This window comes from Lepisosteus oculatus, chromosome 5 (assembly GCF_040954835.1).
Source record: "Lepisosteus oculatus isolate fLepOcu1 chromosome 5, fLepOcu1.hap2, whole genome shotgun sequence".
Taxonomy (NCBI): domain Eukaryota; kingdom Metazoa; phylum Chordata; class Actinopteri; order Semionotiformes; family Lepisosteidae; genus Lepisosteus; species Lepisosteus oculatus.
The window spans coordinates 974,328-1,001,687 of NC_090700.1; the positions used below are offsets into that span (position 1 = coordinate 974,328).

Below are 27,360 nucleotides of genomic sequence, written 5' to 3' on the forward strand. Positions count from 1 at the left end.
TCTGCCCCCAGTCAGGAATCTTGTCTCCTTGAATTTACTGCTCCATGCAGAGGCAGCTCAGACTGCCAGAGTAGGGTTTAAAATCTTTGAAGAGAACTAGAAGGGCTGTAGGATCATGCAGATACAGTGCTTTGGAAAAAAGTTGGTATATGGAAGTGAAAGACATATAGAAGGGCAGTCTTGTTACCCAGGCATGGCTCTATGTTTATTTTACAAGAATCCAAATTCAATTTGAAACAAGCACAAAGAAAAACACTGACTTTCAGCAAATACCAAATAGCCTGCATGAACGATAACCCTGTCGACCTTGCACAGCGAAGAACGACAAGTCAAGACAAATCCTGAACTATAAAATAAGCAAGTTTTCAAACCTGTTTTGCTTGCACACGCTCACTCGAGAACCACTGTCTGTCCACCTGAGGCAACGGGATGTGCAATGTCAGTCACTGACTATACTTGAATGAAATAATTACACCTGAAGGTAGAAACAAACACTGTAATTCATAGCTTCATAATTTATTGATACAGCAGTCAAATCATAGGTTACATGGTTTCACAAACGCATCATTGTTCGAATGGGCAATGCCTTTGCTTTCTTCCCCCATTGAGTCCATATGGTGAGATTTCGGTCACATGCACCGCCAGGCCACTGTGGGGAGCAGAGCTACAGATCCACCTCTAAGACTTGACGTCCTGCTTCTTCTTCTGGAACTTCCTGAACTGCGACTGGATGGCAACGGCAGCCTTTTCAGTCTCTGGCGCTTCCATGTCTATATCAAAGTCCTCTGGGACCTCTTTCTTCGACGCATCTAGCAGGGGAAAACAGGACACATGTAACAAACAGCAGGTCTTCTGGGGGCTCTCTCCTACCTCTTCTCTTAATTAATTTACTTAACTATTTAGATAAGAACATGGACATCAATGGGCATTTAGTTCTTAATGAAACACTAATTGAAAGGTTCTTGTAAAGCCTGCAAGAAATCCAGCCCTTGAAGACTGGATTTAATATGCATTATGAAAAGGCACCATGCTTCATCGCAGGTCTTTAGTGATGAGTCCTTTGTGTAGAAATTCCATTTAGGTAGGCATTCTGCTGCTCTGGAAAGAACTGATCAAGCCTTCTGCCATTTGTTTATCTCCTGTGCTCTGAGTGGAAACTTGGAGTGCTCTACCGACTCTTCTGCACATTCCCTGGGGAGCTGCAGTTTGTCTGCCTAGCCACATGCTAGACCAGTGGCTTTGCTTTGTGGCAAACCAGAGGTTTGTGAGCAGATCTAGGATCTTACAGGGACGTAACATTTTGAAACAAGCTTTCAATGAAAATCTTAAAAAATGGGAAAATCAATGCTACACTTCATACAAAGATGTATAAATACTGAACTGAACAAAAAAACTGAACGTTAGGAATTCAGGATAATGGCTCCACATAGTGAACTGCCAATGAGTTAAAATTCTCCTAACGGTGCAACAGCATTAAGATTGTTCCTCTCCTGCACTGTCAATTTCTCAGCACTTTTTAATTTGGAGGAAAGACAAGAATGAAACATGCATATTAAATGAAAAAATCAAGATGTTAATTTTAATAAAAGCAGATTACCATCCTCCAATACTAGTCATGCATTGGGAAGAAAATAGTTTTCTCCACCTGTACCTTCCTGTGATATCGAGGTTTCTCAAGGTCCAGATGAGACAGAGCTACAGAATGGCCTGTTCCACCTGCCAGCTCAGCCTTGCATCACTCGCTATGTTAATATCCTGCCCTGCTCTCGTAATGGAATACATCTGAGCAGCTGGAGTTTTTACGTGATTTAGGGTATAATTCAAACCTACAGGCTTATCTTATGCAGATCAACAGCAATTGTAGCACCACAGAGGGGATTGCTGATTTTGGCACTGTAAACAGCTGGTGTAAGCCAGGCCCAGCAGAGACAGTTAACTTCTGAGCTCAGCACCACACAAAAGATGAGGAGAATTAACTTAATGTTCTTAATGTGTAATCAAAACCTGCCCAGAAGTCCCCCGACTCCCAAAGAAGAGTGGAGACTGATTCCACCTGCTTTCTAAACTTGCTTCTGTAAGAGGAGCCCCCTGTTGTTCAATTGATCAGCATTAAAAGAGCAGGAAAGCCAAACACTGATCATGCAGGAATGGAATCCTTTGTGTTTCAAAGTGCTTCATAGCAGATTTCAGGGGAAATAAACTGCCACATCAAAACCAGCTTCAATCTTCACATTATTTGTCTTTTGGTTTCTGAAGCTGTAATATGTGACATTTTCATCTCTGCATTTCAGCTATCCTGACAGCCTGGCAGTTCGATTCTTCATGCTTTGATGGGATCTAGTACTGATAAGGCTTTGAAAGTATTATTTCTCTTGTCCAAAATCCGAAATCAACTCCAGGAGTGCAGAAGCTAGAAAAGGTCAGGCCCAGTGTGGTACTTGGTTCCTCACACCCATAAGAGAAAGAGAGAGATTAAAAAGGACTTCACTGGTGTTTTTTACAAGTTACTCCTGAGCTAACCTAATGAGTCACATTGAAATAAGAGCTGCCAAAAGCAAGGTCTTTTGAAACGGGAGTCTTTGTCACGAACAGTTCTTTTCGGGCCCTATGCAGACGACACAATCCGGAGTAGTGAGGAAACACTGGGGAAAAAGTCATGCAGGAGACGGGAATGGAGACAGGGGGTGTGTCCAGGGGGTTGAGTCCGGGGCAGACAATCCTAGAAAAAGTCCAAATGAGAATCCAAAACAGAGCAAAAGTCCATGGCCAGGTGATCCATCAAAAACAAGAGATTAAAAACTGAAACCGGGTCAGAACCGGCGGGAGGAAACAGGACCAGGCGCTTCCAGGTCCCAGACTCGCATGATACGGAGATCAGATGCAGAGCCTGGATTAACATCAGCGCCTAGCTTTTAAGGGGGGCTGGAACGGGGCTAAAACAAGGAACAGGTGTGGGGAATGAAGCAAACAAGGAAGAGCCGGAGCACCCCTAAGGAGGAGGGACTACAATCGTGACAGTCTTTAATGGAGGAGGCCATAGGCTTTTGGGCAATGTGAACAGGATGCAGAAGATAAAGATACATGTGAACCAATGAGCACATTTCCTCATGGATTCTCAAACTATGACCTCCATCTGCCAAGTCTGATAGAATCCTTCTTCCTTCATTGAGCAATTTTAACCTACAATACAACATCCATGTAGCTGATCTCTTTTGAAGACATCTTAAGTCTCAAACACAGATAATCTAGAAGCTTTTAACTCTACGAAATTCTAAGATACAAAATTACAAATATAGTCATATATAAAACTGCACTGGCAAACGTTTGTAGAATTATGTAAGTGTAAAGTACTGCTGATTAAAAATACATAAGTGGGTCATAAGCATTTTGAGTTGCGAGTCATTAAGTTGCTAATTTTAGGATATGATATCTTTTAATCTCAGAAGGTGCAAGAAGAAAAGATCAAGACAAAGTCCACTCCAAACCTTATGAATACAGAATTATGTATTCATAATTCTGTTCATAAGCACTCCATTGATTTTTTAAATACATTTGTTTGCCAATCTTTTAATTTAAGTTTACATTTGTTACTGATTAATCAAATTTTTGTTATTAGTTTTGAAGTGCAGAATTATAAACATTGTTCTTGCTAGTAAAGTGAGTGTAATTAAGACAGTGAGGTTTATGGCTTCTTCTTCCAAAGAGAGGTTCAAATACAGTACAGGAGAAGAAACATGCTTCCCTTTAATCTGAAATCCCTAGCCAGCATGTGATTATTATGCAATTAAAACCTTAACAAATGGCATGAGTGAATGTGCCTGCCAAGTAAGTTACAATATTGGTAACCATATTACCCAGTCTGACAGTGATGAGAATCGTACCGCATCTGTCAATGCAATGAATATTGTCTAAATATTGCAAGGTACTCGTTTTAGACTTGTGTTACTGTATGTATTCATGCATGGATGCTCGTTTATTAATATTTCTTTAAAAGAAGGTACCAGGCCTCACGGAGCCCATGTTTTTCTCACTGGAAGACAGTTCTGATTTGGCAGGGGCTGGCCCAGAATGTTAACAAGCCAGTATCCTCCGTGGAGTTCCTCCTCAGCGCAATCGGAGTGCTGTACTTATTGAGTGAGGACTGATGATGCTGGCAGGGCAGCATTCCCACTGCACTGGAAGCAGCAGAGATTAATGACCAAGGTCAGACAGCAAAGGCATTTCAAGTGTTTGGGGGGGTTCAGTAGGTTCTTTCCAATTTTATTTTGATGTAATAAGGTATAAAGTAATCTATAAGATCAAATGGAAATCCTTTAAGACTAAGGGTGTGTATGTCAGAGGTCTGAAGTGTAGCTTGCATTATATGTATAAAGATACACTGAAGACTGATTTCTCCCTGACTCTTTACACAAATAAATCAGGCTGTATTTACTACTTCCACAAGCTCAGTTTTGTCATAACAGAATAATACATTAGAATGGCCAAAGAGCACTGTAAGACTCCTCCTGTATCTCAAAGTTTTTTTTCCTACATGAGGCAACACCCCTTGATACAGCTGGAACTCTAGGACCCTTGAGAAGGCAGATGAGCTGAAATTCATTTGTGAAAAAAGTTAAAATGCTTTTCTTAATGTGCAGGGTGAGTGCCCAAATTAACACTGCACTTCCAAATCTATCCCTATGAATGCACTCCACGCCAGGATCAGATCTGTGCCGTCCCATTTCAGGATCACGTGTTTTTGTACAACAGTCCCATGTGGCGGACAGGCATGTGAGAGAAAAATCAGCTAACACAAGAGTGTTGTACAGTGTACAAGGTGACTACAGGTGGAGGAAGATTGAGAATGTTTCAAATAAAAGAAGGACTTTATTGCTTTGGGAATATGTCACATTCTATAAAAACAACCTCCCTACTACAGAAAAACAAACCAGTTTTGTCACAGTTGTAGACTTTTCAGTTCAAGTTTGTCCTTATTGCAATGGGACTCAAATCAAATCAGAGGGACGGCAATTGAATTCTCCTTCTGCAGACTTTATTTCCCTACAGATTAAAATCAAAGGACAATACACCTATTCATCTTTGTAGATCAAACCCAAGCCCATCCCAGAGCTGTCCCTGCCAGAATGATCAGCTTCTTGGAAGCAGAGCTGAAAGGTGTAAGGGCAAAGATACCCCCAGAGCAGCCCGAAATTTCTGAAATGACTCTTTCAGAAAGTCCTTCCAGTTCCAGGTGATCTAGGTCCAGTATAATCCCTGCACGAGTCTTCCTCCTCTTTACACTGGATGTGAATTCATCAGGACAGGAAACAAGTCTGTTGGCTCATCTATTCTGCTGGTTGCTGTAGCTAATGGAATTGGGGATCTTGCCTCGCTGTTTCACAGATCCTGGGGTATCAGCTTTGATCTGGCTGGGTAGCTTGTTCCAGACTCCCGCCACCCTGCACGTAAAATGTCTCCTTTACTCAGTTTTAAATTCACCTCTTTGTAATGTCTACCTGCTGGTTCTAAACAGGTCCACTGTGCCTTTTAGGATTTTGAATACTTGTATCAAGGCTCCTCGTCGTCTTCTCTGGTCAGAACTAAAAAGTTCAATTGAATCAGCCTGTCAGTATACGACATTCCTTTAAGCCCGGTGTAGTTTGTCTTGTCTGGACAGATCTTTGTGGAGACCAAAACCATACACACTAGTCTAGATTAAGGCATACTAGTATATAGTAAAATACAGGTGGGTAGCTGCGTCAGCATGCGTAGGCTGCAAAGGAATAAGTAATAGGTTTATTCCATGCTGAAAAAAAGAAGAAAGAGAACACAACGTTTCGGCCGTGGAGCCTTGTTCAGGTGTGAGAGAGACAGGGCCATATAGTAAAATATATAGTATATATAGTATAGTATATATATATAAAATATATAGTATAGTAAATTACTAAATACTCCTTTAAACATTCTCTTGGTTTAAAGTCTAGCTTAATGTTATATAGTTATTTGCTTTTTAATGCTGCCCCACATCTTCTGTACAGAATGTAAATGTGTCAACACCTCAATCTTTCATAAGTAGCTTCTTTAGGCACAGCATTTTCCATTTTGTATGTATTGTTTGTTTTTGCTACCTGCATGTCTTTATTCATTGTCTGCCAGATGCTTACTCAGTCATGAATTTTACCTAAATCATTTTCATCTTCCTTTGATGCTTTACAGTATTTGTTAATCCTCCTGTTTTCGGATTGTCTACAAACCTGACTAAATTACCAACTAAAACTGAAACAACATCACTGAATTGCAGAAATGAACAGATACATTCAAAGCACAGTAAATTGCCTTTCAGAAAACAGGACTCTAGATGGGTATATTCTGGTGTTATTGGCTATTGATGCAGATATTGGCTCACTGGTCCAATATCACGATTGGTTTAGCAAACAACTTCATGATGCGGCTCCATACCCAGACAGCTGGATCTGTCTGTAAATCTGTAAGTGTAAATCTGACTCCAGAGGCCTTTGATGGCTGCCTTCATCTCTTCCAGGTTCAGTAGACACACTGTTCACAATTTCAAGCTCTGACTTGTTACATACAAGAGAATCTCTAAAACTGTTTCAGCCAAGCCTGAACTACTGAGCCTATATAGTAGGACCCCTAGCACAGACAAAAAATCAGAACTCAAGTAATTTAATTAAAGTAATGCTTTAGAGCTAATGGGAGGAGGCCTAACTAATTGATTGGAGGATCTGAGAGCCATTTTATGGAGAAAACCAGTAAAAGCAATAACGTTGCTGGGTAGGTTGTTCTAGACTTCAACTTCCTTGTGTGAAAAGCGCCTCCTGTTCTCAGTCTTGGTCCACTTTCCCTGTACTTTCCAATTTCTCAATATCCTCAGGGTTTACTGCTGATCCTTAAGAAGTCTATTGGACTTGAACAGGTCCTTCAGAATTCGATACATACTTGAAGCTCTCATCTCAAACCATATGTTGTTAAAATGGTAAATACTGAACTGTACAACAAATTCTTGAGGAGTTCAGGCAAAAAGGAAAAGTCTAGAGCCTTTTACTCCCAATGTGCAATGGCCTTTTTTGTTCAAGAAAATACTGTACACCCCAACAGTGTCACAACTGGGAGATATTATACTGTATATTTAAGAACATGTTTATTTTTAGAGAAAAATAAATACTTGTTTAATTTCATTCTGAAATGATCAGTAATGGATCTAAGAGACCAGAAGGTCTCACAGAAGGAGTAAGGACAACTTGGCTTGACAGTACGTTGAAAGGACATTTAGGGCTGAGATGGAGCTATATACCAATTAATTTTCTTCTGACAGTATGGGCCATCTCAAAGGATCTGATAACACTTCACACATAGGGAGAGACCCCTTTCAGCCACTGAGGTGCAGCTCCACCTGGGTGAGGTGAGGCTACCATTGTGTCCAGCAGATCAGATGCAGGAGTGAGAAACATCTTCACCATGTGAATCGAGACAAAGTTTAGGGAGGCCAGACTGTAAAAGCCCAGACTGAAAGGGAGCCAGGGTGTGCTTTCAGCTCATGCAAAACAAGTCAGAAATCGAAGGCACTGGATTTTCTTTAATTGTTGCAATTAGAGCCCTGAGTCTACAATTCAGCTGGGGGCTCCTTAACCCAGCTGCATTAATTCACTCAGACTAGGCACTTAATTTGGCAGGAGTTCAGTCCGGTTCCCCAGTCCAGGATGTTATTCTGCCCAGGCTGTCTGCACCCAGGCCACTTCCCTGCTCTGGCCCAGCCCGCCTGCAGCAGTGCAGGCAGCTCTCCCTCTCAAAGGGGGCTGGAAAGCAGGGGCTGAATTGCTTACCTGGCTCTTTAATCGTTAGTAGTCATAAAGAGGAACTGCATTGATCCAATTTTGTAAAAAGCTTGTTACAAAAAATACAGTTCTGAAGTCTCTGGTGCCTCTTCCACACTTTTCAATGTGTCCTGCTTGTGTCCCAGCAGCAACTGCAGCCTCTCATCTGTCCTTCTGCTTTCTTGCTCTCCAAGCCAGCTGTTAGAAACTCTGGGATCAACCCCAGGTGGGTCAACACCTGCGTCTCTGAGTGCCCAGGCAATGACTCTTCTCCAAGTAAGCAGCTGGCTCGGAGATCAGGAAAGGATCCAGGTGCAGTGCAGAGATTTCAAGCTGCATATTTATCTCCTTCTGCATCTCATATTTTCTGAAGTTTCTCCAGGGAGTCCGTTTTAAGACAGAATATTAACCTTACTCTTATGAAAATCAATAGTTTTAAGAAAAAAAGGAATGTAAGGTTCCTTCTATTGAAAGATATTTGTTCACATTCTTAAAACAAACAAACGTGATTTTCAAACTGGAATTCAATGTCTATAGCCCTGTAGGAGCCCATTTTTCATATTCTCTCCAAAGAGGGTATTTCCTTTAGTGTGAAATAACTGAGGTTCCATTACCTTGTCCACTGGAAGCTTTGCTGTTTCCTCCAGTAGCTCCGGATCCTTGTCTCTGAAATACACAAAGGTCTAATTTCAAAATTACTGTCTTTTTTAAGTTATTGCAAGCTAATTGAGGCAAAAAAAGGAACAGTATGGACACCTTTTAGTTTGAGATGGAATTAAGTAAAATTTTTGGAAATACTCCAACCTTCTCTTAAATGAAGGGCATGCTGGCCTTCAGTAAAACACGACTGTTTGCATAGTCTGCATAACCTGTTCCAGATCCAGCCTGAGCGGCTCATGGTGACACTCCTTTGTGCATAATTTATTTTGTGTTTTTTGGCACAAGATGGCACCTAAGATGAGCTTTAATGCTCTCGTCTGTGTGGACAGTGCTACAGATCCACCAGAACAAGACACCCACAGCTCCTGTGTGTGTCCCTTTAATATCAGTGCTGCCTTCAAAGCCAGAATAGATTAAGCTGAGAGGTTAAGCTCACTGCTTTCAGCTGCAAGAATGGCAGAATTGCACAAACAGTTATTACATTATGGGATTTGGTTTTGTATACATTTTTGAAAATGTCAGTTCATGATAATTTGGTAAAGGGTCCAAAAAAACTTGCCAAAGCAACCTCCACGGCAGAGGTCTGAAAGATTGAATGATTGGTGCAGAAAGTGATTCAGTTTGGCTACCTTCTCTATCATGGATGCCTGTAATGTAGTCTGGTTTGCCACAAAGATGAAAAGTATGCAGCACTGAAGTTAATACTGTATTCCTCATTTTCATTCTAGAACGCCTTCCTTTCTTAGATGTGTTTTTGTTTGAAGTAAAATTAAAAAAAAATATTTTTCATTCATCTGAATATTTATTGATTTCTACAGTACTGAATATCTACAAACTTTGGCTCACACTTTGTAATTTATCCCAACAGTACGCCAGAAATTGCACAGCAATACAGTTGTAGGATTTCAAGACAAACTCATAGTGGATCTAGAATTTTGAATGGGTAGAGTAGAGAATGGAAAAATACTCCAGAACATCCCTTATAAGGAAACCTGTATTTGTTAAGAGTTTACAAATAGGAGACAAGGTTTACTGTAGGAAGACCTGGTGTTCATCCTGTTATAGGCTTTGACAAAAAGGTATTGCAAAGGCATTCTCTTTGCAGATACATTTAAACACAGAATGAAAGAAAACAGACTTGCAATGTTGTCCCATTCAGAAGAATCTAAACCATTTGACCGACTTACACACGTGTAATTCAAGGCAATTAAAATTAAGAGATTTCAGCACTGAAGTAAACTGCCTATTACAGCAGAAAATTGGGATGTTACAGAGTCTTGTAGAAACCAGATTTGAGAGATATTGCTAGAAACAATTTAACCATTTGCTATGCAGAACCAGGAGATCGGGGATGTGTTTTTGCTGCATAAGGAGACTGAAAACACAGAATGATGATGATTGTGCTAAGACATTCAGCAAGACCAGACCTTTCTGTGACCCACAGACCAGTGACTGGGTGCTCCATATAGAACCCAGTACAGAAAGCAATGATCGAAATGGGCAGAAGGAAAAGCAAACCCGTCAATTACATTCCAACTGGCTTGTAAGCACCCCCGAATACTAGTCTGCATTCTGTACTTATCCTCTATAATTCACTCTCCTTAATAGAGTACATAATACTGTTCATTTTGCCCACAATCCCTGACAACCTTATAAAAACTTTAAAAAGTATTTAGAAGAGCCCTAAATATATTTGCAAGATGCCTCCTGTCACGTAACTCAACACAGGTGATGTTAAGGGATTTTTCATTAAACATCTTGTCCCTAACTTGCATGAGAGCAAACCTGAAGTTTCAGAGTGCTTAATTTGTTTAAGAAGGTATTTATTTTAAGTCATGGGGATTTTCTTTAAAGAAATACCTGCTAGGCCTGCAAACTTCTGAACACAAAAGCACATGCTGGTCGTATCTTTTCTTCAATAAGACTGGTATCTGTGTTCACATCTCTTCCTTAACTACAGTAGTTCTGATCAGCGTTGGAGATGAGGGGGGAATTCTCCAATTGAAGGGGAAAGGAAAACTCTGTGGGAAAACCGAAGAGCCAGAGAGACAAACAGTGGTGTTGGGTGGATGGACAAACCACGGATGTGTTCTTGCAAATTAACTGGAAAGGATAGAAAAAGCAGACCATCACTAAACAGCTGTAAAAACCGTCTTACTGTAAGGGTTCCAAGATCCTCCTGGTGCACCTTGGAAATGCAAAAATCTCATAGCCCATTGTCCCAAGAGACAAGATAAATTGTCACAGAGACTCCATGTTCTTGAAAGACATTTGGACTGTTATATTCTGATGCTTTAATAGTATATCATAAATAGTTTTGTTTGTGGATGACAGTTTGGAAGAATGGGCTCTTTCGCCTTTGCCTCCTCTTCCTCGGATGCTCAGCGGACCAAAGAGGGAACATCTTCATCCTCGGCTTCACACCAGTTTCTCTTTCTAATGCAAAAAGATTTGATACTTTGTAAATCCTCTAAACAAAACTGATTGCAGACACATGAAGACGTATTTATTTTGCATGGACATTTGTTAAAAAGACAGCCAGTGGTGTGCTATATAATCAGACAGTCGAAATCTGTTTGTGAACCCGCCTTGGAACTTTATATGCACATTTCCTGCTGATAAAAGCACTAGAGTGACAGGCATGGACTTTACTTCAAACATTGCCAATCTAGTTCAAAGAGAGTACAAGCTTTTTTCTATCTATCAATCCTGAGAATTGAACTTCTGCTGTTCATGCCTAAGAGTCAGGGATATACCACTAATTCTGCAGCACGGCCATGTCGTGGAGAATCCATTAACTTAATTACTGTAGCAGTGCACACCAGGAGTCCACGAGACGCTGTGCTTGTGCAGATTTAAGAACTATTCTTTCGACAGCAGTGGCAGGAAGAATGCTGCACATCCATTTCTGATGTACCCATCGATACTGCGCATAATTCCTTTTTTGTAGCTCAAATCCCATATAGTTTGTTTAAATCAAAGCTAAAAGTTCAGAGTGCACTTCAGGCTGTCGTTGTGTGGGCTCTGTTAAAGAGCACGCTGTGTTTCTGCAACGGCTGGAGGGAGAGAAGAGTCGGCCTCCTGCTGTTCTGTGGGTGCGGGCCGACGAGGGGTTCTCCAGACACCGAGGTGACAGCGAAGAGCAGCGCTGGCGTGGAGGGCAGAGCGAGAGAACCTCACGGAGCTCAGGGTGATGCTAATCACACTTCCCTCGAGATGACTTCAGATAGTTCTGTAGTCCAAATTCAGACCTGCACACTCATCATACGGAATAGTTAACAAAATAAACTATTAATAAACATTAGGTTTTAAAGCTTCTGGCAGAGGGATTATCAAAAGCTCTAGAGGATAAGCAGATGGGTTTTTCTTCTTCTGCCATGACTTGAATCTTAATATTCCCTCCCTTTGTTTTCTGCAGTTGTCTTAAACTCGAAGAGGGAACATCGGGTGTAATTTGGATCATAATGCATGACAGTTTATCATGCTCTGCAAAAAAGCTTTGCATAATTGTTCCCCAAACACATGTACAGTATCTCCCCAAGTTGCATTAAGTCATGACAGATTTGTGCTGTTTGACACCCAGAGCCATCAGTGTTCTTTAGGGGTAAAAAGAACAAAACTGCGATATAAAATGGGAAATTTCGTCATCCTAATCAGAGCAATTTATGAATTATGGGTAATTATACTTTTGCTTATTTTGTCCACTCAACACTGAAATTGTTAATAAAGCTTTTCCTAGGTCAACGCCTCACTTTCCTTCCTACTTTTTTTCTTAATTGTAACGTGAACAATCCGTGCATTCATCTTCATTCAAGGCAGAAGGGAAGTTCAGTAGCTGCACATGTTCTGATTGCTCTGCTCCCTCCTACAGCAGGAAGACTGTATATCCCCCTGGATTCAGCAGCAGACCACACTATTATAAAGACGAAATGGCTCATGACAAACTTAGTCACGGCTTCTCACCTTGCCTGCCGATCACTTCGCTGTTATCTACTACTGACAGTATATGTCCAGCACGACCAGAGCCCAGCGACAGGCATCTTCCATCCTCTCGGGCTGAAGCCCTGCAGGCTTGACAGGTACCTTCCAGTCAGCAGCACACAGCTCGGCTGTTCTGACCCACTTCCCCGATTGTTCAGTGTGTAATGGGGATCGGGGGCTGCTGTGCCGCCACAAAGCCGTTTAAAAAGATGTTTAAACCACACATCCCGTTCTCCCCAGTGGGCTGGGCAGTTTTCGAATAAGTGCTGAAGGTTAAACCACCGACATGCGCTCTTCTTTCCTGGTTCTCCAACTGTTGCATTGTTGGCTTGTCCAATATTGGCTCAGCCCGCATGAAAGTAGCTTCCTACAGTGGGTCAGAGGACATAGATTGATTTTGTATATTCTGGAAATTATTTAGTATTCAGGTTTTACTTTACTTATCCTTTATTTCTTCTAAAAATAATGGTATTGGGCAAATATACCACAAATCCATATATAATTAGAAGACCAAAAACAATTATCATCACAACTCTTTGTAATTCTGAATATAAATCTTTTCAAAGGCGGAGAAATTACATGCATCAGACTGTAAAATGCGACAAATATTACCAGCAAAAGAAAAGCACCACACTTTAATGACTTTGATGAACCATAACAGTTCCACCTACAATGTTTCCTTATCAGATCTTCATAGGCAGAGCAAACACTGCCCTTTCTGAAGCTGTTCAGAGCTCGGTGTCTCATGTACTGTACTGTGGGAACCACCGCTGCCAGGATGAGGGGACTGAGATACGAATATAGGCACAGCACAAAGATATCTAGAAAACTAAACAGCTGGGAGACGCCTGGCTGCAGGCAGCTTCTTGCCAAATTATCACTATACAGCCTCTGACTACATGAGAGCTGTTGGTCAAACTCAGACTTAAAACAGTTTACAATGTGAACAGGGTTGTGTATTCAGGATTAATCTCCCTCTTTTCACAAAAAAACGGTCCTCTGTGACCTTGTACTCTTTCAGAAGAAAGTCAAGGGTTTAATGCGGTTCAGCCTTTTGCTAGCCTCAGTGATATGAGCAGGACAAAGCCAATAAAAATACTGCATCTCCAGTTCGTGACGCAGGTCACTGCGGTGCGTGGCTTACACCTTCATCCCAAAGGCCCCTGGACAGCAGCATGCAGGAAATAGCTGCACTCCCACAGAGATCACAAATGTGTTGTGCCATCAGAAAGCTTTACTACACCGAAGACGTGCCCTACTGTTTAATGTTGATTACATTAATGCACTTTGAAGTGCAAACCTTTTGTTAGCCCCTACCAAGGCCACCAAATGCAATTTCATATTCTAAACAATCGCACCACTGCAAACGTACACTGGCAGTAGACTGGAGAATGAAAGGAGGCAGAAATGTCTTTAAATACATCCAAGGCCTCCAAGATTGAAAGTTTGCCATTTTTGGCTCAGAACCGAGTACAGCAACACTGTCACGCCCCCACAGACTTGTCTTCATGGTTCGGTGCTCAGAGGCTCTGCATCTCTTTCATTTTTAATAGAGCAGCAGTCTTTCAGCCGTGATTGGGAGAGCAGTGCCAGAGCCATGTGGCCCAGCAGTCAAGGGCATTTCCCTGCCAGCTGCCACTGGGCACCGATTCCTGGCACTGCAAGGCCCCAGACAAACCCACACAGCCAGGCATGGTTGGAGCTGTGCTTTGCTCCAGTTTGCTTGCAAATACTCACAACCTCCGGGGAGCATTGCAACCGTTTTAATTAATTTTCGAAAAATGTGTTAAACCATCCAGCCTAATGAGCCTTGAAATTGTGGAGATCACCTTGTATTTATTTATTAGGTCTGACTTCAAAGAGAACTGGGTGTTATTGCACTGTATGGGGAAAATGACGAATGACTCCAAGAATTTCAAGGCATGGTCTCCTCTCAAACTGCTTCTCAGTATCTCCACACCGAATCAAGAAAGTGACAAAGTAACGGGGTTACTGGCTCCAGGCCCACCTGGAGAGGCTGAGGCTGGTCAGAGCTGGTCAGCATCAGCCACGTATTGATCCGTAATCGCTTTAGCAGCCTCCAGCTCCAGCACCTATCATGTATGGCAGTCAGGAGGAATCAGGCTAAACAGAGAGCACCGCTGGAAATACGCCTCCGAGAGACAGCAGCAGACAGCTGCCTTGAAGAAAAGAACGCCCCCCGCTGATGCATACTATCATTCAGAAGATCCTCCTGAGCTACATGTGCTTGCTGTAAGAAAAGATGCTGTACTCAGGTCCACTCACCTCAGCAGTGTGCACAAGCCAGGTCTGACAGAAGGACAAAAGTTTAGCAACATTTGTCTAAGCCGCCCTTCAGCAATGCGCAGTATAGTCTCCATCACCTCAGCACACTGTCCACTCTGAGCTGTCTCTACTGGCAATAACAGTGACCTTCACTTCATCACTTGAAAACCATTTGTCCCCCTGAAAGTATTTTTTTAATCAGGAATCAAAGCAATGGATACCATTTCTGTGCTGCAGGGTGAAAGCTGCATTCCTCGGTATCTGTCCATCTTCAGAGCAGGATGCTATAAGTTCATACCAGGAGCTGGCGGTGTTGGTTGTTAATGCCAGACCTGGGGACAGGTGGCGTTTCTGGTCACAGACACTGATCATTTAGTTGTGGGAGTGTGGGAGACTCGTCAGCCTGCTGTGGTTCTGAAACACGCTGCAGGCATGTTAGACCTCATGGCCTGCCTGTTTCTCAGTGCATGCGTGTACAGGATATCAGGAGTACAAGTGCAGGACAGCCCTGTCATTAACATCCCACAATCCAGCAAATGTGTTATTGTGTGCTGGCTGTCCCACAGTGCGTTCAACAACACACAGAACTGCCCTCAAGAAGTAAACCCAGCAAATTCCAAACACTAACACACAGCTGTTTAGCCTGGGCTGCAGATTCCAGTACTGAGGAAAGTTGCATTTCCTCAGCACAGTCCCATGTGTGGCAGCACAAAAGCACCATCTTTATAGAAAATAATGGCCATAGACTTTTAATGCAGCAGTCGCATCTCCCTGTTAAACAAAAAAATATGCTGGCTTCACGTACAGAACTCATGAAGGCGGGGAAACTGTTGCTCAACAGCACAGCTCAGTAAACTCCCAGGCTGTCGCTTGTCCTCTGAGGGCCATGAGTAGAAACCGAACAGCAGGCTGCTCTGCAAGGCGCAAACAAAAACTTCAGCTGAACAAAAACAAATACTTGAATAGGCTCCTGCATCTTGATTCTTCAGTGTAAAAAGCAGTGCAAGCAGTGTTTCTTCGACATTACTACCGCCTTTCATGAACTGGCCACTGACTGCAAGTGGTCTGCAGGAATCAATGCTCATACCCAGTGCACTTCAAAATACTGGGCCAGTGGTCTGGCTAGCACAAGACTTTGTCGTCTGTGCATAAAAAGAAGAGAGGAGTAATGTGCTGTCTATCTTGGATCACTGCCAAGCGGTGGTCCAATACTCGTGCATACGAGAGCGTTACAGCGTGCAAAGTCAGACCCCAGGAGTGCACTGCAGGCAAGAAGCTGGCAGTGTTGGCACAGGTAGACTGTGGCCACCTGCTCTGCACTGAACGTCACGCCGCCACCTGTAACTCCTTCTGGTTCACACTTTGCCTCAATGTGCAGGGCGTCAGTGTGGAACTGCCTGTGCTAGTGAGGTGGAAATTCCTCGGGGCCTCAATGAGACTGCAGCAGACCGCAGGCCAGCCATGTCTGCCTGCCCCACTCTAGGACTGCCATGGAAGACCTGGCTTTTCCCAGTAAAGTCAGGAGCCATTACCAAGGGCTCGTCGGCTCACACCTGGAGAAGAGACTGTTTCAATGCATCTTCTATACAAACCGCTTTGCAGTTTCCTGAGAGCAGCAGCAAGCCCTGCTCCTGTGAGGAAGGCTATAACTGCACATAGCAATAGCAACTAAATTCAAATCTAAAAAGCTTACTTCCCAATATGAGCAGGCATAAACAACAAGACCAACAGCCTGCATAACATTTATCTATCGAGCACATCCATCCTTTTTCCAACAGCTTTATCCAATACAGAGGCTCCAGCTCCTGGCAGGATTATCCCGGCAAACAACAGGAGCAAGGCGGGGATTCGCCCTGGATGGGACACCAGTCCATAACAGAGAACGGACAGAAACACACACACACTCATACCAAGGCCAGTTTTTCTCAGAAGCCCATTAATCCACCAGTATGACTTCAGACTATGGGAGGAAACAGGAGCACCTAGAGGAAACCTACATGAACACGGAAAGAACATACAAACTCCATGCACACAGCACCCCAGGAATCAAACCCAAGGCCCTCGATGTTGTTATGATAACCACTCCGCCATTGTGCCACCACCATCAATTATGTTTCCTCTACATTCTCTGAAGTATCCCGCTGTGAGAGTTTCTGTGTCTCCCCACAGTGGCAGAAAAACAGATGTTGCAACAGAAGTCAAGTAACTACGAACCCTCCAGCATTAAAAAAATAAGCAAATCAATAATTGCACAGAGTAGCTCAGGGCCACTATTTTAAGATTTTGCTCAGCTTCTGTTCTCCAGAGGACTTCGTTGATGCACTCCGAGTGCATTAACAATTTAAAAAGAGTTAAATTGTTAAAGTATTGGGACGGGGATCGTTCAAGCTGGAAATATCATTTAGAGCTCTTCAGCTCAGTGAAAGTAAAAGGGACAAGCTGAAGACAGCATAGAAAGGGAGTAAAAATTCAGAAAAAAGGACTTGCCGCACATTTCCCTAAGCCACTGAAAGCCTGAGTGATGTACATTTTACATCACATTACGCAACCTGAAGTTGGAAGATCGCTGGTTATGTTCACCATCCTTCCTCATGTCTGATCAGAGCCTCTGTATGATATGAACCCAGACCACAAGGGTTCATTTAATTGAGTTGCATAAATTAAACAAGCAGGCTAGTGTTTAGACTATTTGTTGAGGCTGAAGCATTTTTATTTAAAAAGTCAACGCTTTAAAATGACATTTCCTAAAGAAATTAAATTGAACATGACTATAACCAGGGGACTTCCTTTTTAAGCCCAGTTCCCCTCTCCTATTTATAAGCAGCCTTAGTTATCGCATCCAGATAGGAATACAGTCCTGAAAAAAAGGATATCACCAGAAAATAGGAAAAGACACAGATATGACATCACCCTCTTTCCACTATCATAACCTGCTGGTTTCCAAATGACCGTGAAAATGTCTCATTTGTTCCAGGCACCCTCCCCAGGAGACGATTTTCCATTCTCTTGATAAGTACAATATATCTTACCCTAACATGCACACAAAAAGTTTTCCTTCTTTTCTCAAGAAACGCACAACCCAATGCCCATACATGGTGCTTGTGTGAGTCTTGAGCCCACTGAGCGTTTCCTGGCCAAGACTGAAAATGGCCTGAGCACGACATTGCTTCCCACCTCAGCTCCGCACAGCCTGGAGAGCTGCCAGCGCTCCTGTCGTGCAGCCAAGCAGACACTGTTTAACGCTGTATATATAAGGCTTTTGTTGGCACTTTCGAGTGCTTGAGATCTACAGTATCCAACTCCAGGGGTCAAGGGGAGGATTTACGTATGACTTATGGGTGATCTATATCTGAAACAAATAGGCATTTGCCTTCTCTGCATTCTTGTCGGATTCCCATATCCTATTTTTATCATTGGCCTCGACTGTAACCCACAGGAAAATAACCAGGCTCCAAAGCGTTTAATGGCCACACAATTTATAATGGAAATATCCTGTTTATAATTCATAATTGGAATCAACTCTGTACCAGGTCTGAAACCAAAACGCCTGAGTGTCAGAAGCGCCCTCATTCAGATGTGCCACCTGAAATGTAACCAACTAAACCTCTGCAGAAAGACAAAACCTCATTCTGTGCGTGTCTGACAGTGTCACTCCCACCTGGATGTGTATCGGAAAACATTCAACTAGTAAAAGCTGTTCAGACAAACACAACAGCCAGCTGGGCCGAGAAGCTGTGGACAGTCCGTGTGCTGAAGTTGTCAGACACCGTCCTCTTGAAGTTGGGAAGGCTGGGTCAGACACTCCGGGGTGGCCAAAGAAACCTGCTAAATAAAACAAAGGTTGATTCCACTCTGAAAAGCAGAGCGAAAACAAATTCAGCCTTCTTCAGGTCTGAAGCATAAGAGGGGGCTGAAAATTCCGATGGCAATCCTCTGTAAGGGCTAACATTAAAAACTGGAACTGAGGCTGAATAAAGATTCAAAGAGAAGGCATTTTCCATTGATTCGGTAGTGAGTGCAGATGTCATGTGTATTTGTGACTGGACTCTGAAGTGGTATAAAGCTGTTCTATTTTAAGATGCTAATCCTAATTGAAGTTTCATTTATTTTTCTTCCAAGCAGACAGTTTCTCTGAGGACATATACACTCAAGAGGCTCAGCGTAGACAGACTTCTTGAAAATAAGGCTACATCAACCTACCTTAAAACTCTTCTCCCCAACGTCCTGTATCCCAATTCACTACTAAAACATTTCTAATTGCTTTGTTCTGACCTGTTTTCCGACTATATCCTTCTCATCCACAGATCTGTTTATTCAGTCGATAACTCCAGTGCAGTGGACTGCCCATGCAGTCAGGCCAGTGCTGGTCACTGGGGACTCTTGGGAAGGCCTACAGATTTTCACAGACACTCAACCCCATGTAAGGAAAAGCTGGCTTAGTAACCTTAAAGACCATCCCTGTAAGGCAGTAAATTATTGCTAGTAAATATTTACTGCCAATGAGACTCTTTGGAATATCTTTGCAAAACTAATTAGAGTGAAGATGACTCTTCGAAACAGCATGAAGAAATTCCTCCTTTGAAGGCAGGAGGGTTTCCATACAGATTTGCAAAAAAATTGAGGCCCATTTGATAGAAGATAAATGGTCCCCGTAGTTTTAGAGTTTGGAGGATTAGTTTGTTGAAAGAAACATGTTCCACACTCTTATCAACTGTGCATCATTAGCAAAAGGTAAATGCATGAAAACCCATTTCTTGTCACCAGAACTGTGAGTCCCACTGTCCTTCTCAGTCACCAGGGGCTGTAACTCACAGGGATCCACCCCGCCCCCTTCATGTTCCTCTTCAAGCACAAGGACTGCGCCCAAGTGAAGGTGTTGAGCATATTATCCAACTCCCCACTGCTTTTTTCTGACAGGACAACATGGTACATGAAAAAGAAAGCCATTCCAAACCTTTCGATTTTCTGGAAGCTATTAAAAGGTACCAATTAATTGAAATGTACTGTTCGAACAAGCATCCATTTCCAACTGCGAGCACAGGGCAGACGGGGGATGACGTTAAACTTTCTGAACGTCACCTGCAGCCTCGCATTCCAGTCAACTGGATGCAGTCTGGCCTCACATCTCAGGATTAGATTTAATTTACTTGAGCTGTCTCTCCCGTGAAGCTGGGGAGCTTTTACAGACAGCCTCCGCAACAGTGACCTTTCTCACTGTTCCCAGCTGCACACTGTGCATGAGAACTTTAAGGAAGATGGCTTAAAGAACAGAGGTAGCTACAGTAGTACTGGAGGAGAGGCATTGGGGCTTCTGGCTGGCATCACAGGGCGCCGAGGAACAGGGCTTGTTGTGCAGGAACGTGTGAGAGAAGGCCTCCAACAGGAAACTCCTAGACTGGTGTAGACACTATCCTGCAGTCCAGGCAGGGGCGCTGTGCTTGAACCCCAGTAGGAGCAGTGCTTCAGCACGGGGCTGCATTAAATACAGGAGGTGCGAAACTTACCATGGGTTTTCCTGCGACAGCTACGAGAAATGCCATCATTAGAGCTGAAAGCTACAAATCAAATTGAAAAAAAAGTGAGATGGCAGTTCATAATGTGTTCATTCCTGATACGAATTTTTTGCCTAAAAAAATCAAATAGCAGATTAACCGATCAGCTTTACAAAAAAATTTTAAATGCTCAAACACTGAAGTTGGAATCATACGGAGCAATGGGAATGCTTATTTTAAAAGCTGGCTTAAAATAGATGCAGGAAGCAGAGTTTATTTCTTTTAATGAAACAGCTCTAAACAAACATATTGCAATGAATGTCGGTCACAGGCACTGTGGGGCTCAGGCATCACAGGGGCTGAGGCTGAAGAGAGGACATTGCGATTTGATTTCTGCTTCCATTACTGATTAAATTAGTCCGCGAGCTTCAGCTCACTCTCTCGTGGGTTGTTTTCCACTTGAGAAAGCCATCACGTAAATTGGCGTAATGAGTCTGCCTGGAAAACAGTCCTGGAAATTGCAGGAAAGACCTTCCTTAAGGCTGTGTTCACCCTCATTCCCCGGTTTGGAAATAATCAGATACCATACAAAGCTACTGCAGACGCCACAAGTCTTGCTCCATCTCCAAACTTCAAGGATGAAGGAAAAAAAACCTCCACAGAAGGACACTTGGGGAGAAAGAGTCCCCAAAGGGATAAAAGGCTTTACGTTTACAGCTCCTTCCTTCCATAGTTCATCATGGACTTGGTACATATCAGTTCAGAATCCCTCCAGGAACGGTCCAGGCAGGTATTTCTCACCCTCCTGTCTCACACTGGCAGGGCACAGCACAAGCATAGAGATGTCACAGAGAGGCAAGATCCGCACTGCACAGCTCTTAGCTCGTTTCCAAAGTTACAGACTTTGCCCTGGGTCTCTTCACTTGTTCCATACAAACAGATAGAAATATACTAAAGACCTCAGACTGTCGTTAAAGGAAAAGGTGCTGTAAATGGCCTTAGAAACCTCTGCAGAACTGGACCAGTATTATCTTTACTGTTGATGAAAAAAAACGACATTTATGTAACAATGTGATGAAGCTACAATGTGTGAGCTGACTAATCTTACATAATACAGAAATGTATGAATATATATAACAAATATATCTTTAGATGTCTTTTATTCCTAAGGCATTTTCCATCAAAGACAGCTTTCTGTCTTAAACAGTGGAAATGCCTACTGAGACAATGCACGACAGATAAAACATGGAGCAGACTCTGGTGCCCTTCGTCTTTAATGTTCCTTCCCACAGAAGAATGGTTCATATATTTCTGCTGCTCTTGTAGAAAGCACCACTTCACAGTAACTTGGAGATCATGGTGATAAGACCATCCTTTTTATCCTGCATATGCTTAATCCACTGAGTCCACTGAAAGTAAAAGGCATATTTCTTACTCCAACAGACAGATGGACAGAGCGGTTAGCATTTCACCCAGGAAAAGGGTCAATATCAAGCAAACAACTGCAGTTTGCTGTATCTCCTTCCTGCTGTGATAGTTTGGGGTGGGTCCTGTGACTGGGGGAAAGGCATTTTTTTCCATGAGCTAGTAAAACAAAACAAGAACAATACAACACCCAAGGGGAGCAGCATTAGGCAGTGCCAGACAGAGGTTATGAAGGACTGATAAGGTTCTGACCGCCTTAGCTGCATTACTGCATCTCCAGCATCATGGATCAGAGCAATCGAAAGCCACATACAAACGATATCATGACAGGGAAGCTTGCAGTGATGTTGCAGGAGGGAGAACAGAGGTTTCCAATGCAGCCCCAGCAACGTTTTGGCTGCAGTGAGACCAGAAAACTAAACCTATTTCTGCTGTTGCAGTAGGGTAAGATTTCAGTCATAATTTAGGAGAAGCACCATGGGAATTTGAACCTCATTTAGAATGGTGGACAAAGAAGAAAATTTTCCAAAACGGGTATGAAAATGGATCCTGGATAAAGCACAGAGACACAACAGAGGACTAAGTTCTTATAATGCAATCTAGAAGGGTCACGTGCACTCTGTACAACACTCAATGGGTGGGATTTATATGGTCTCAGATGTTGTTCCAGGACATTTCTTGTAAGTAAAAAACCGAAGAGGAGCCAGGAACATATAGAGGTGTCAGGACACACTCACTGAGGTCAACATGTCTCCCATGACTTATGCCATCCATTAGCTTAATAAGTGCAATTTACTTTTAAACTTAAATGATACTCTACAAGAAAAAGAAAGTAAAATTTGTACCAGAAATGGATGCAATTCTATTGATTGTACAACTCTATTCTATGAACGTTGTGTTCAATAACTACTTTAGTTGTTTTCACAGCCCATGAATGCTGGTGTGAATATATATGAATCCTGCTTGAAGTGAAAGATTTTCAATAAATCAACATATTAAAACCACAAATGTTGCTCCAAATATAAAGCATATTTTGCTCAATGTCTTCAAGCATAAAAATGAAGTAGATTAGCAATTTTGTTTTTGCCTGGATTTGACTGAACCCACAAAATAATCCACTAATCTCAAAATGTATTGAAAAGAAGCTCCAAGCTGCTTGGCCAGTGATATCTTGCCAGCATGGCCACAGGTTTAGAGGATTTTCTGATTAACTTTGTGATCGGTTGTTGTGGTTGCCATTCACATGTTTATTTTACATAGCTGAATTATTTCATAGCAGCAGAACAACCCTGCCATGTTGAGAGTTTAAGCCTCATTTAACCTTGGCACAGTGTTATTAAAAAGGATGGTTTCACAGATTTCTGCCATCCTGTTGCACAGCACGGTCTTGAGGGGTTACACAACGGACCTGAATTCCATGACATGTCAAATTATCCAGGACAGAAACAAACATTTCTGCAAAATCCACTGAATATTTGTAGGGTGGCGGGGTGGTTGGGAGTGCTTTTAATCTCTCAAACCTAAAACTAATCTAGAAATATTTATCCCATTCTCAGGTTAAACTTGTGGCTTAGTGCGAGGACAGATGTATGTAGTAAGATCTCCCTGTTCTTCATCTGGAGATTATAAGATGCTTCATTGCCTTGTAATTTGACCTCCTTTCTCTCTTCTTTAGATGTAATGGCTGTCGATCCTCACCTCTAACCTCTGAAAAACATCCAAAACCAATAATGAAGCTGAAAAGCCCCTGCTATAGGGAAGCACTGGTATTACATGGCTTTGGTCAAGTTTGACTTGTCTGTCAACTCAGAATAGTGTATTTTGAGTAAATGCAGACTTGATTTGGCTGATGTTTTAAATAAGGCTCAGGCGTATTGGTATATTAGACAAGATCCCATACTAACAATGTTCCTTTGAAGCACAATCTAAGACTGTAACGGTTTTCTTTAAACATTCAAATTGGTGGAAAAGCCCTACAAACGTCTACCGACTTAGATAAGCATCTATTTTCTTCTTGAAAATGACTTAGTTGTGTTTTTCCATGCTGTTATAACATCAGAGGTCGTTCTCTGGGGAATCTGTTTTTGCTTGGTGCTTTCTGTCTTGCATCTTCCAGAGTGCATGAGGGGCAGGAAGCCCTTCCATAGCCTTAGCCCAGGGCAACAGCAGCGCATGAAGACATCAGTACCACGGCAGGAGGGGGAGACAGGAAAAACTACAACAGATATCGTGGTGGCAGCTGTGCATAGTGCAGGAATCAGTCTGAAAGTGCTCTGTCCCAACGGACAACAAACCAGGAGCTTATTCACGAGCTGCAACATCTGCATTTCTGTCAACGGTTTTTGTTATAAGGAAAGCAAGATGCTTCTCTAGTCAGAAATGGTTGAGTTTTTATAACCACAGTTCAGTGTGGGAAATTTTCATTAAGGTTAAACAGCATCCATTTATGTGTTACTATGATTCCATTCCTTTGTAATAAAATGATTTTACATGGGTAAATAAATTGCAGTGAATCTACATCACCTTCATACAGCACGTTATAGTTTAGTACTAATATCAGAATTACCACCAACACCATTATACTATTTATCCAGGACTTCTAAAATTATTATACCCTCTTATTCAGGGTTTTTAAACCAAGCGTTACTGTATACTGTAAGAAAGCAATCACACCCAAAAAATAGTCCATATGAAAAACAATAGTCCAGGTTTTCCCCAGCTGTTTCACCTCTGAAAATGCAAGTGAAGAGTCAGCCACACAGCAGCACTTTACAAGCAAATACCACACACACCTGGCACAGCTGTCTGGCAGAGGGAAATTTGATACTATCTGTGCACCGGCAGGTCTTCTGGAGAGCTCAGCTTCACACAGAGCAAAATCCTGCTGTCTTCTACCTGTGCAGAACTGAGATCCAGTCTGCCTCAGAAGGCATCATGGACACATACCATTCTACTGGTGGCTTTTGTTGGGTAATTCACCTAAACATTCACCTGGTACTTTAATGAGTACCTATTACATCCACAATCTACACAAGTAGATTTGTATAAATTAAACCATTAAGAAAATGCCATATTGGCCTGTGCTTTCACAGAGAAAACCACTGAACTCCCACAGCTCAAAAGCGCTCTGCAATGCATCACAATCAGAGAACACAAAAGTCATCATTGTGCCTTAACCACTTGTAAACCAGAAGCTGGAAAGTATTTTCTCCAATTGAATAAAGATCCCCTTTTAGTATAGGGGTTGCAAAACTACAGTTTAGAAATGAATAACAATGAAGCCACTAATACACCTATAAAGATATCCACCTGTAAGGAACCCGAGAGTAGACTTAGGGCTCGGGCTGCTTTACACTTGATTGAAATGGCAGCTTCACCAAACTACAATTCTTATGATTCTCTGTTCCAAGATTAATTCACTCACAGTTGCTATGAGGAGGGCTTTCAGAGAGCTGTCATTCTCACCCAGTCTGCCGCCTCGGTCTAGAATCACACTTTCGAGAAAAAGACTGTTGTACTCTATTTCAGAAAGAGCATTCTTAAGCCACCTTAATACACACTACCAAGGAAACATGAGGTGCTTCATTTATGAATAAAAGTTTGTAGGAGATGTTTACTGAACATTTAAACTGTTGGGCCTGATTGTTTTCTGTAAGAGCATTACAATCAGCTTGGGTGTTTTCTCAATTGACAGTGCAACAGCAAGATCTAATTTCTACCTCTTAGAAAAGCTGCATTAGCTGTCCCAGTTTGTTCTTCATGGAACACAGATTGCGTGATCCCTTCTTAACACGCTTACAGCACGAAGTGCCTCCGACATGGCGCAGCGCTGAAATGATGCTACACGAACAGGTCAGGCCCTTGTCAGTGCCCTTGGCAACACCTGGCTGCCTGCTGGAGTAACGCACGCATCCGTCTGGGCTCACACAGAGCAGCCTCATCAGCCGAGGGTGTGGTACCACAGAGAGGGACGCACTCAGGAGCCTGTTTATCATCAGTTCAAGACCAGCAGTCGACTAGACCACCAGTGGGCTGTCCTGCAGTCTCTGGCTGTGGAATACACCTTCTCTCCCATCCAGACTAGCGGATAACCAGAAATGGTTAAGTTTTCTGCAACCTTTATTCCATTATCTGTCTCAGGGATCTTCCCTGTAAAGAACTGGAGAATTTGCATGAATATCTAATATCCATTGGCACCATCTACAGTATCACATCAGAGAGAGAATATTGCACAGAGAACAGAAACTCTGCCTCAGGATTTTCTCATCTTAAACCACCCAACTGCCTAGGAAGGTTTTACACGCAGAGATCAAGATTTGGGACCCACATCAGCAGAACATTAAAGTATGACAGTTATGAAGAAATATTTTATGCAATTCTGCAGACAAATATGCCACAGTGATAAAGGGGATTGGATGCATTTTTAATTTTAACAACTCTTAGACGGCAAGGCACCTACTAAGTGCTCAGTCCCCATCTGCTAGTAACACTGCAGCCGCAGAAACACGAAAACGGCTTCTACAGAAATCAGTACTGAATTAATTACTGTGGTAATACCTGAAGCGCAAACGATATCTGTAACAGTCCCACTACTGTTAACAAATAGGTTATCATTCATAAATTATATTATAATAAACTTGAATGTGAAATGATTCGCTATACTGAATGCAGTTTCGGCTCATTTACATTTGTTGCATATTTACCAGAGACAAAATGCTTAACTACTGTATAAAGGCAGAGGGTATTTCTTCAAAACCAGACTCAAGCTTTAAGCAAATGACACGCATCTTTTCAATGGATTACATTAAGACTCATAACCGAGCCTCTACCACAATCCACGAAACACACGGATTTCGTGGAATGTCGATAAGCTGTTTTACATTACACTTAAATCTTTTCAACATTTTCTGTGGTCAATTACATCGAGGTAAGGTTTTCGCATTAATTAACATCGCGATTGTGCGATGTTATGAGCTGTCCGTTAAGGTGATGTAAGACGGACCGGAGGCGAGCCGGACTACCTGCGGTGCTCTGAGCATCCGACAGGGACAGCACCCGGCGCGCTCGAGTCAGGGCTGTTTCCAAATAGGACCCCAAAGTCACCAAAACTTCCACAAGTCGGAGATCGCAGCTCCACACATTCAAGTAGAGATTTAAAACAGCATTCTCGGCCAATGTAGACATCTAAATTTAACGTCGAAGCACACAAAGTTTATTATGGCTTATTTTCTCTATGTTCACCTCATAATGAGAATTGTTCAGGCTTTTGCGGCGTCTAAAAATATCGGGGTTGTGCCAGTGTGTTGTTAAAAAAAGGCAAAGCAAGCACTTACCTCACTCATGGTGTTAACGCGTGTAATCTTTGAGTGGGCTCGGAGCTTTCCCGGCGCTAGATACTGCCGATCAGAAATTACCAGTCTTCTTTCTCATAGTGGCTGGCCACCTACGGCAACCCTTTTTAAAGTATAGAGCCCAACTCCTCAATGTCATCACGCCTCCGCAGAGCCAATAGGAGTACCATCTGCTACTCTGATCACCCTCCTCATCCTGAAGCCGCCACCCAGAGCCGTGAAATATTCATAGGCTCGTGTAAACCAATTTGAATGATTGGAGTGCGGCTGTACGCGTCCACCTTCAGTACAGTTGTGAAGCCGACCAGTGAAGCGGTCAGGTATTCCTGTGAGGAGACCGTGCAAGTTTTCTTT

The 27,360-nt window shown here is 42.5% G+C and overlaps 1 protein-coding gene across 1 annotated transcript; it reads right to left on the reverse strand.

The window, feature by feature from the left end:
• Positions 1-500: 500 nt before the first annotated feature.
• On the reverse strand, positions 501-27,097 carry pcp4b (Purkinje cell protein 4b). The gene is made up of 3 exons (XM_006627869.3): positions 26,989-27,097; positions 8,426-8,477; positions 501-809 (listed from the first exon to the last, which is right to left on the reverse strand). The coding sequence occupies exons 1-3, from the start codon at positions 26,995-26,997 to the stop codon at positions 679-681; spliced, it is 192 nt and encodes a 63-aa protein (XP_006627932.1). The 5' UTR covers positions 26,998-27,097; the 3' UTR covers positions 501-678.
• Positions 27,098-27,360: the final 263 nt, after the last annotated feature.

What these genes read in the sequence shown, in the direction of transcription:
- pcp4b (XM_006627869.3), bottom strand. An exon ending in CAAAGCTTCCAGTGGACAAG is followed by an intron (nt 810 to 8,425) that starts GTAATGGAACCT and finishes TTCCCCTGCTAG; the next exon opens with ATGCGTCGAAGAAAGAGGTC.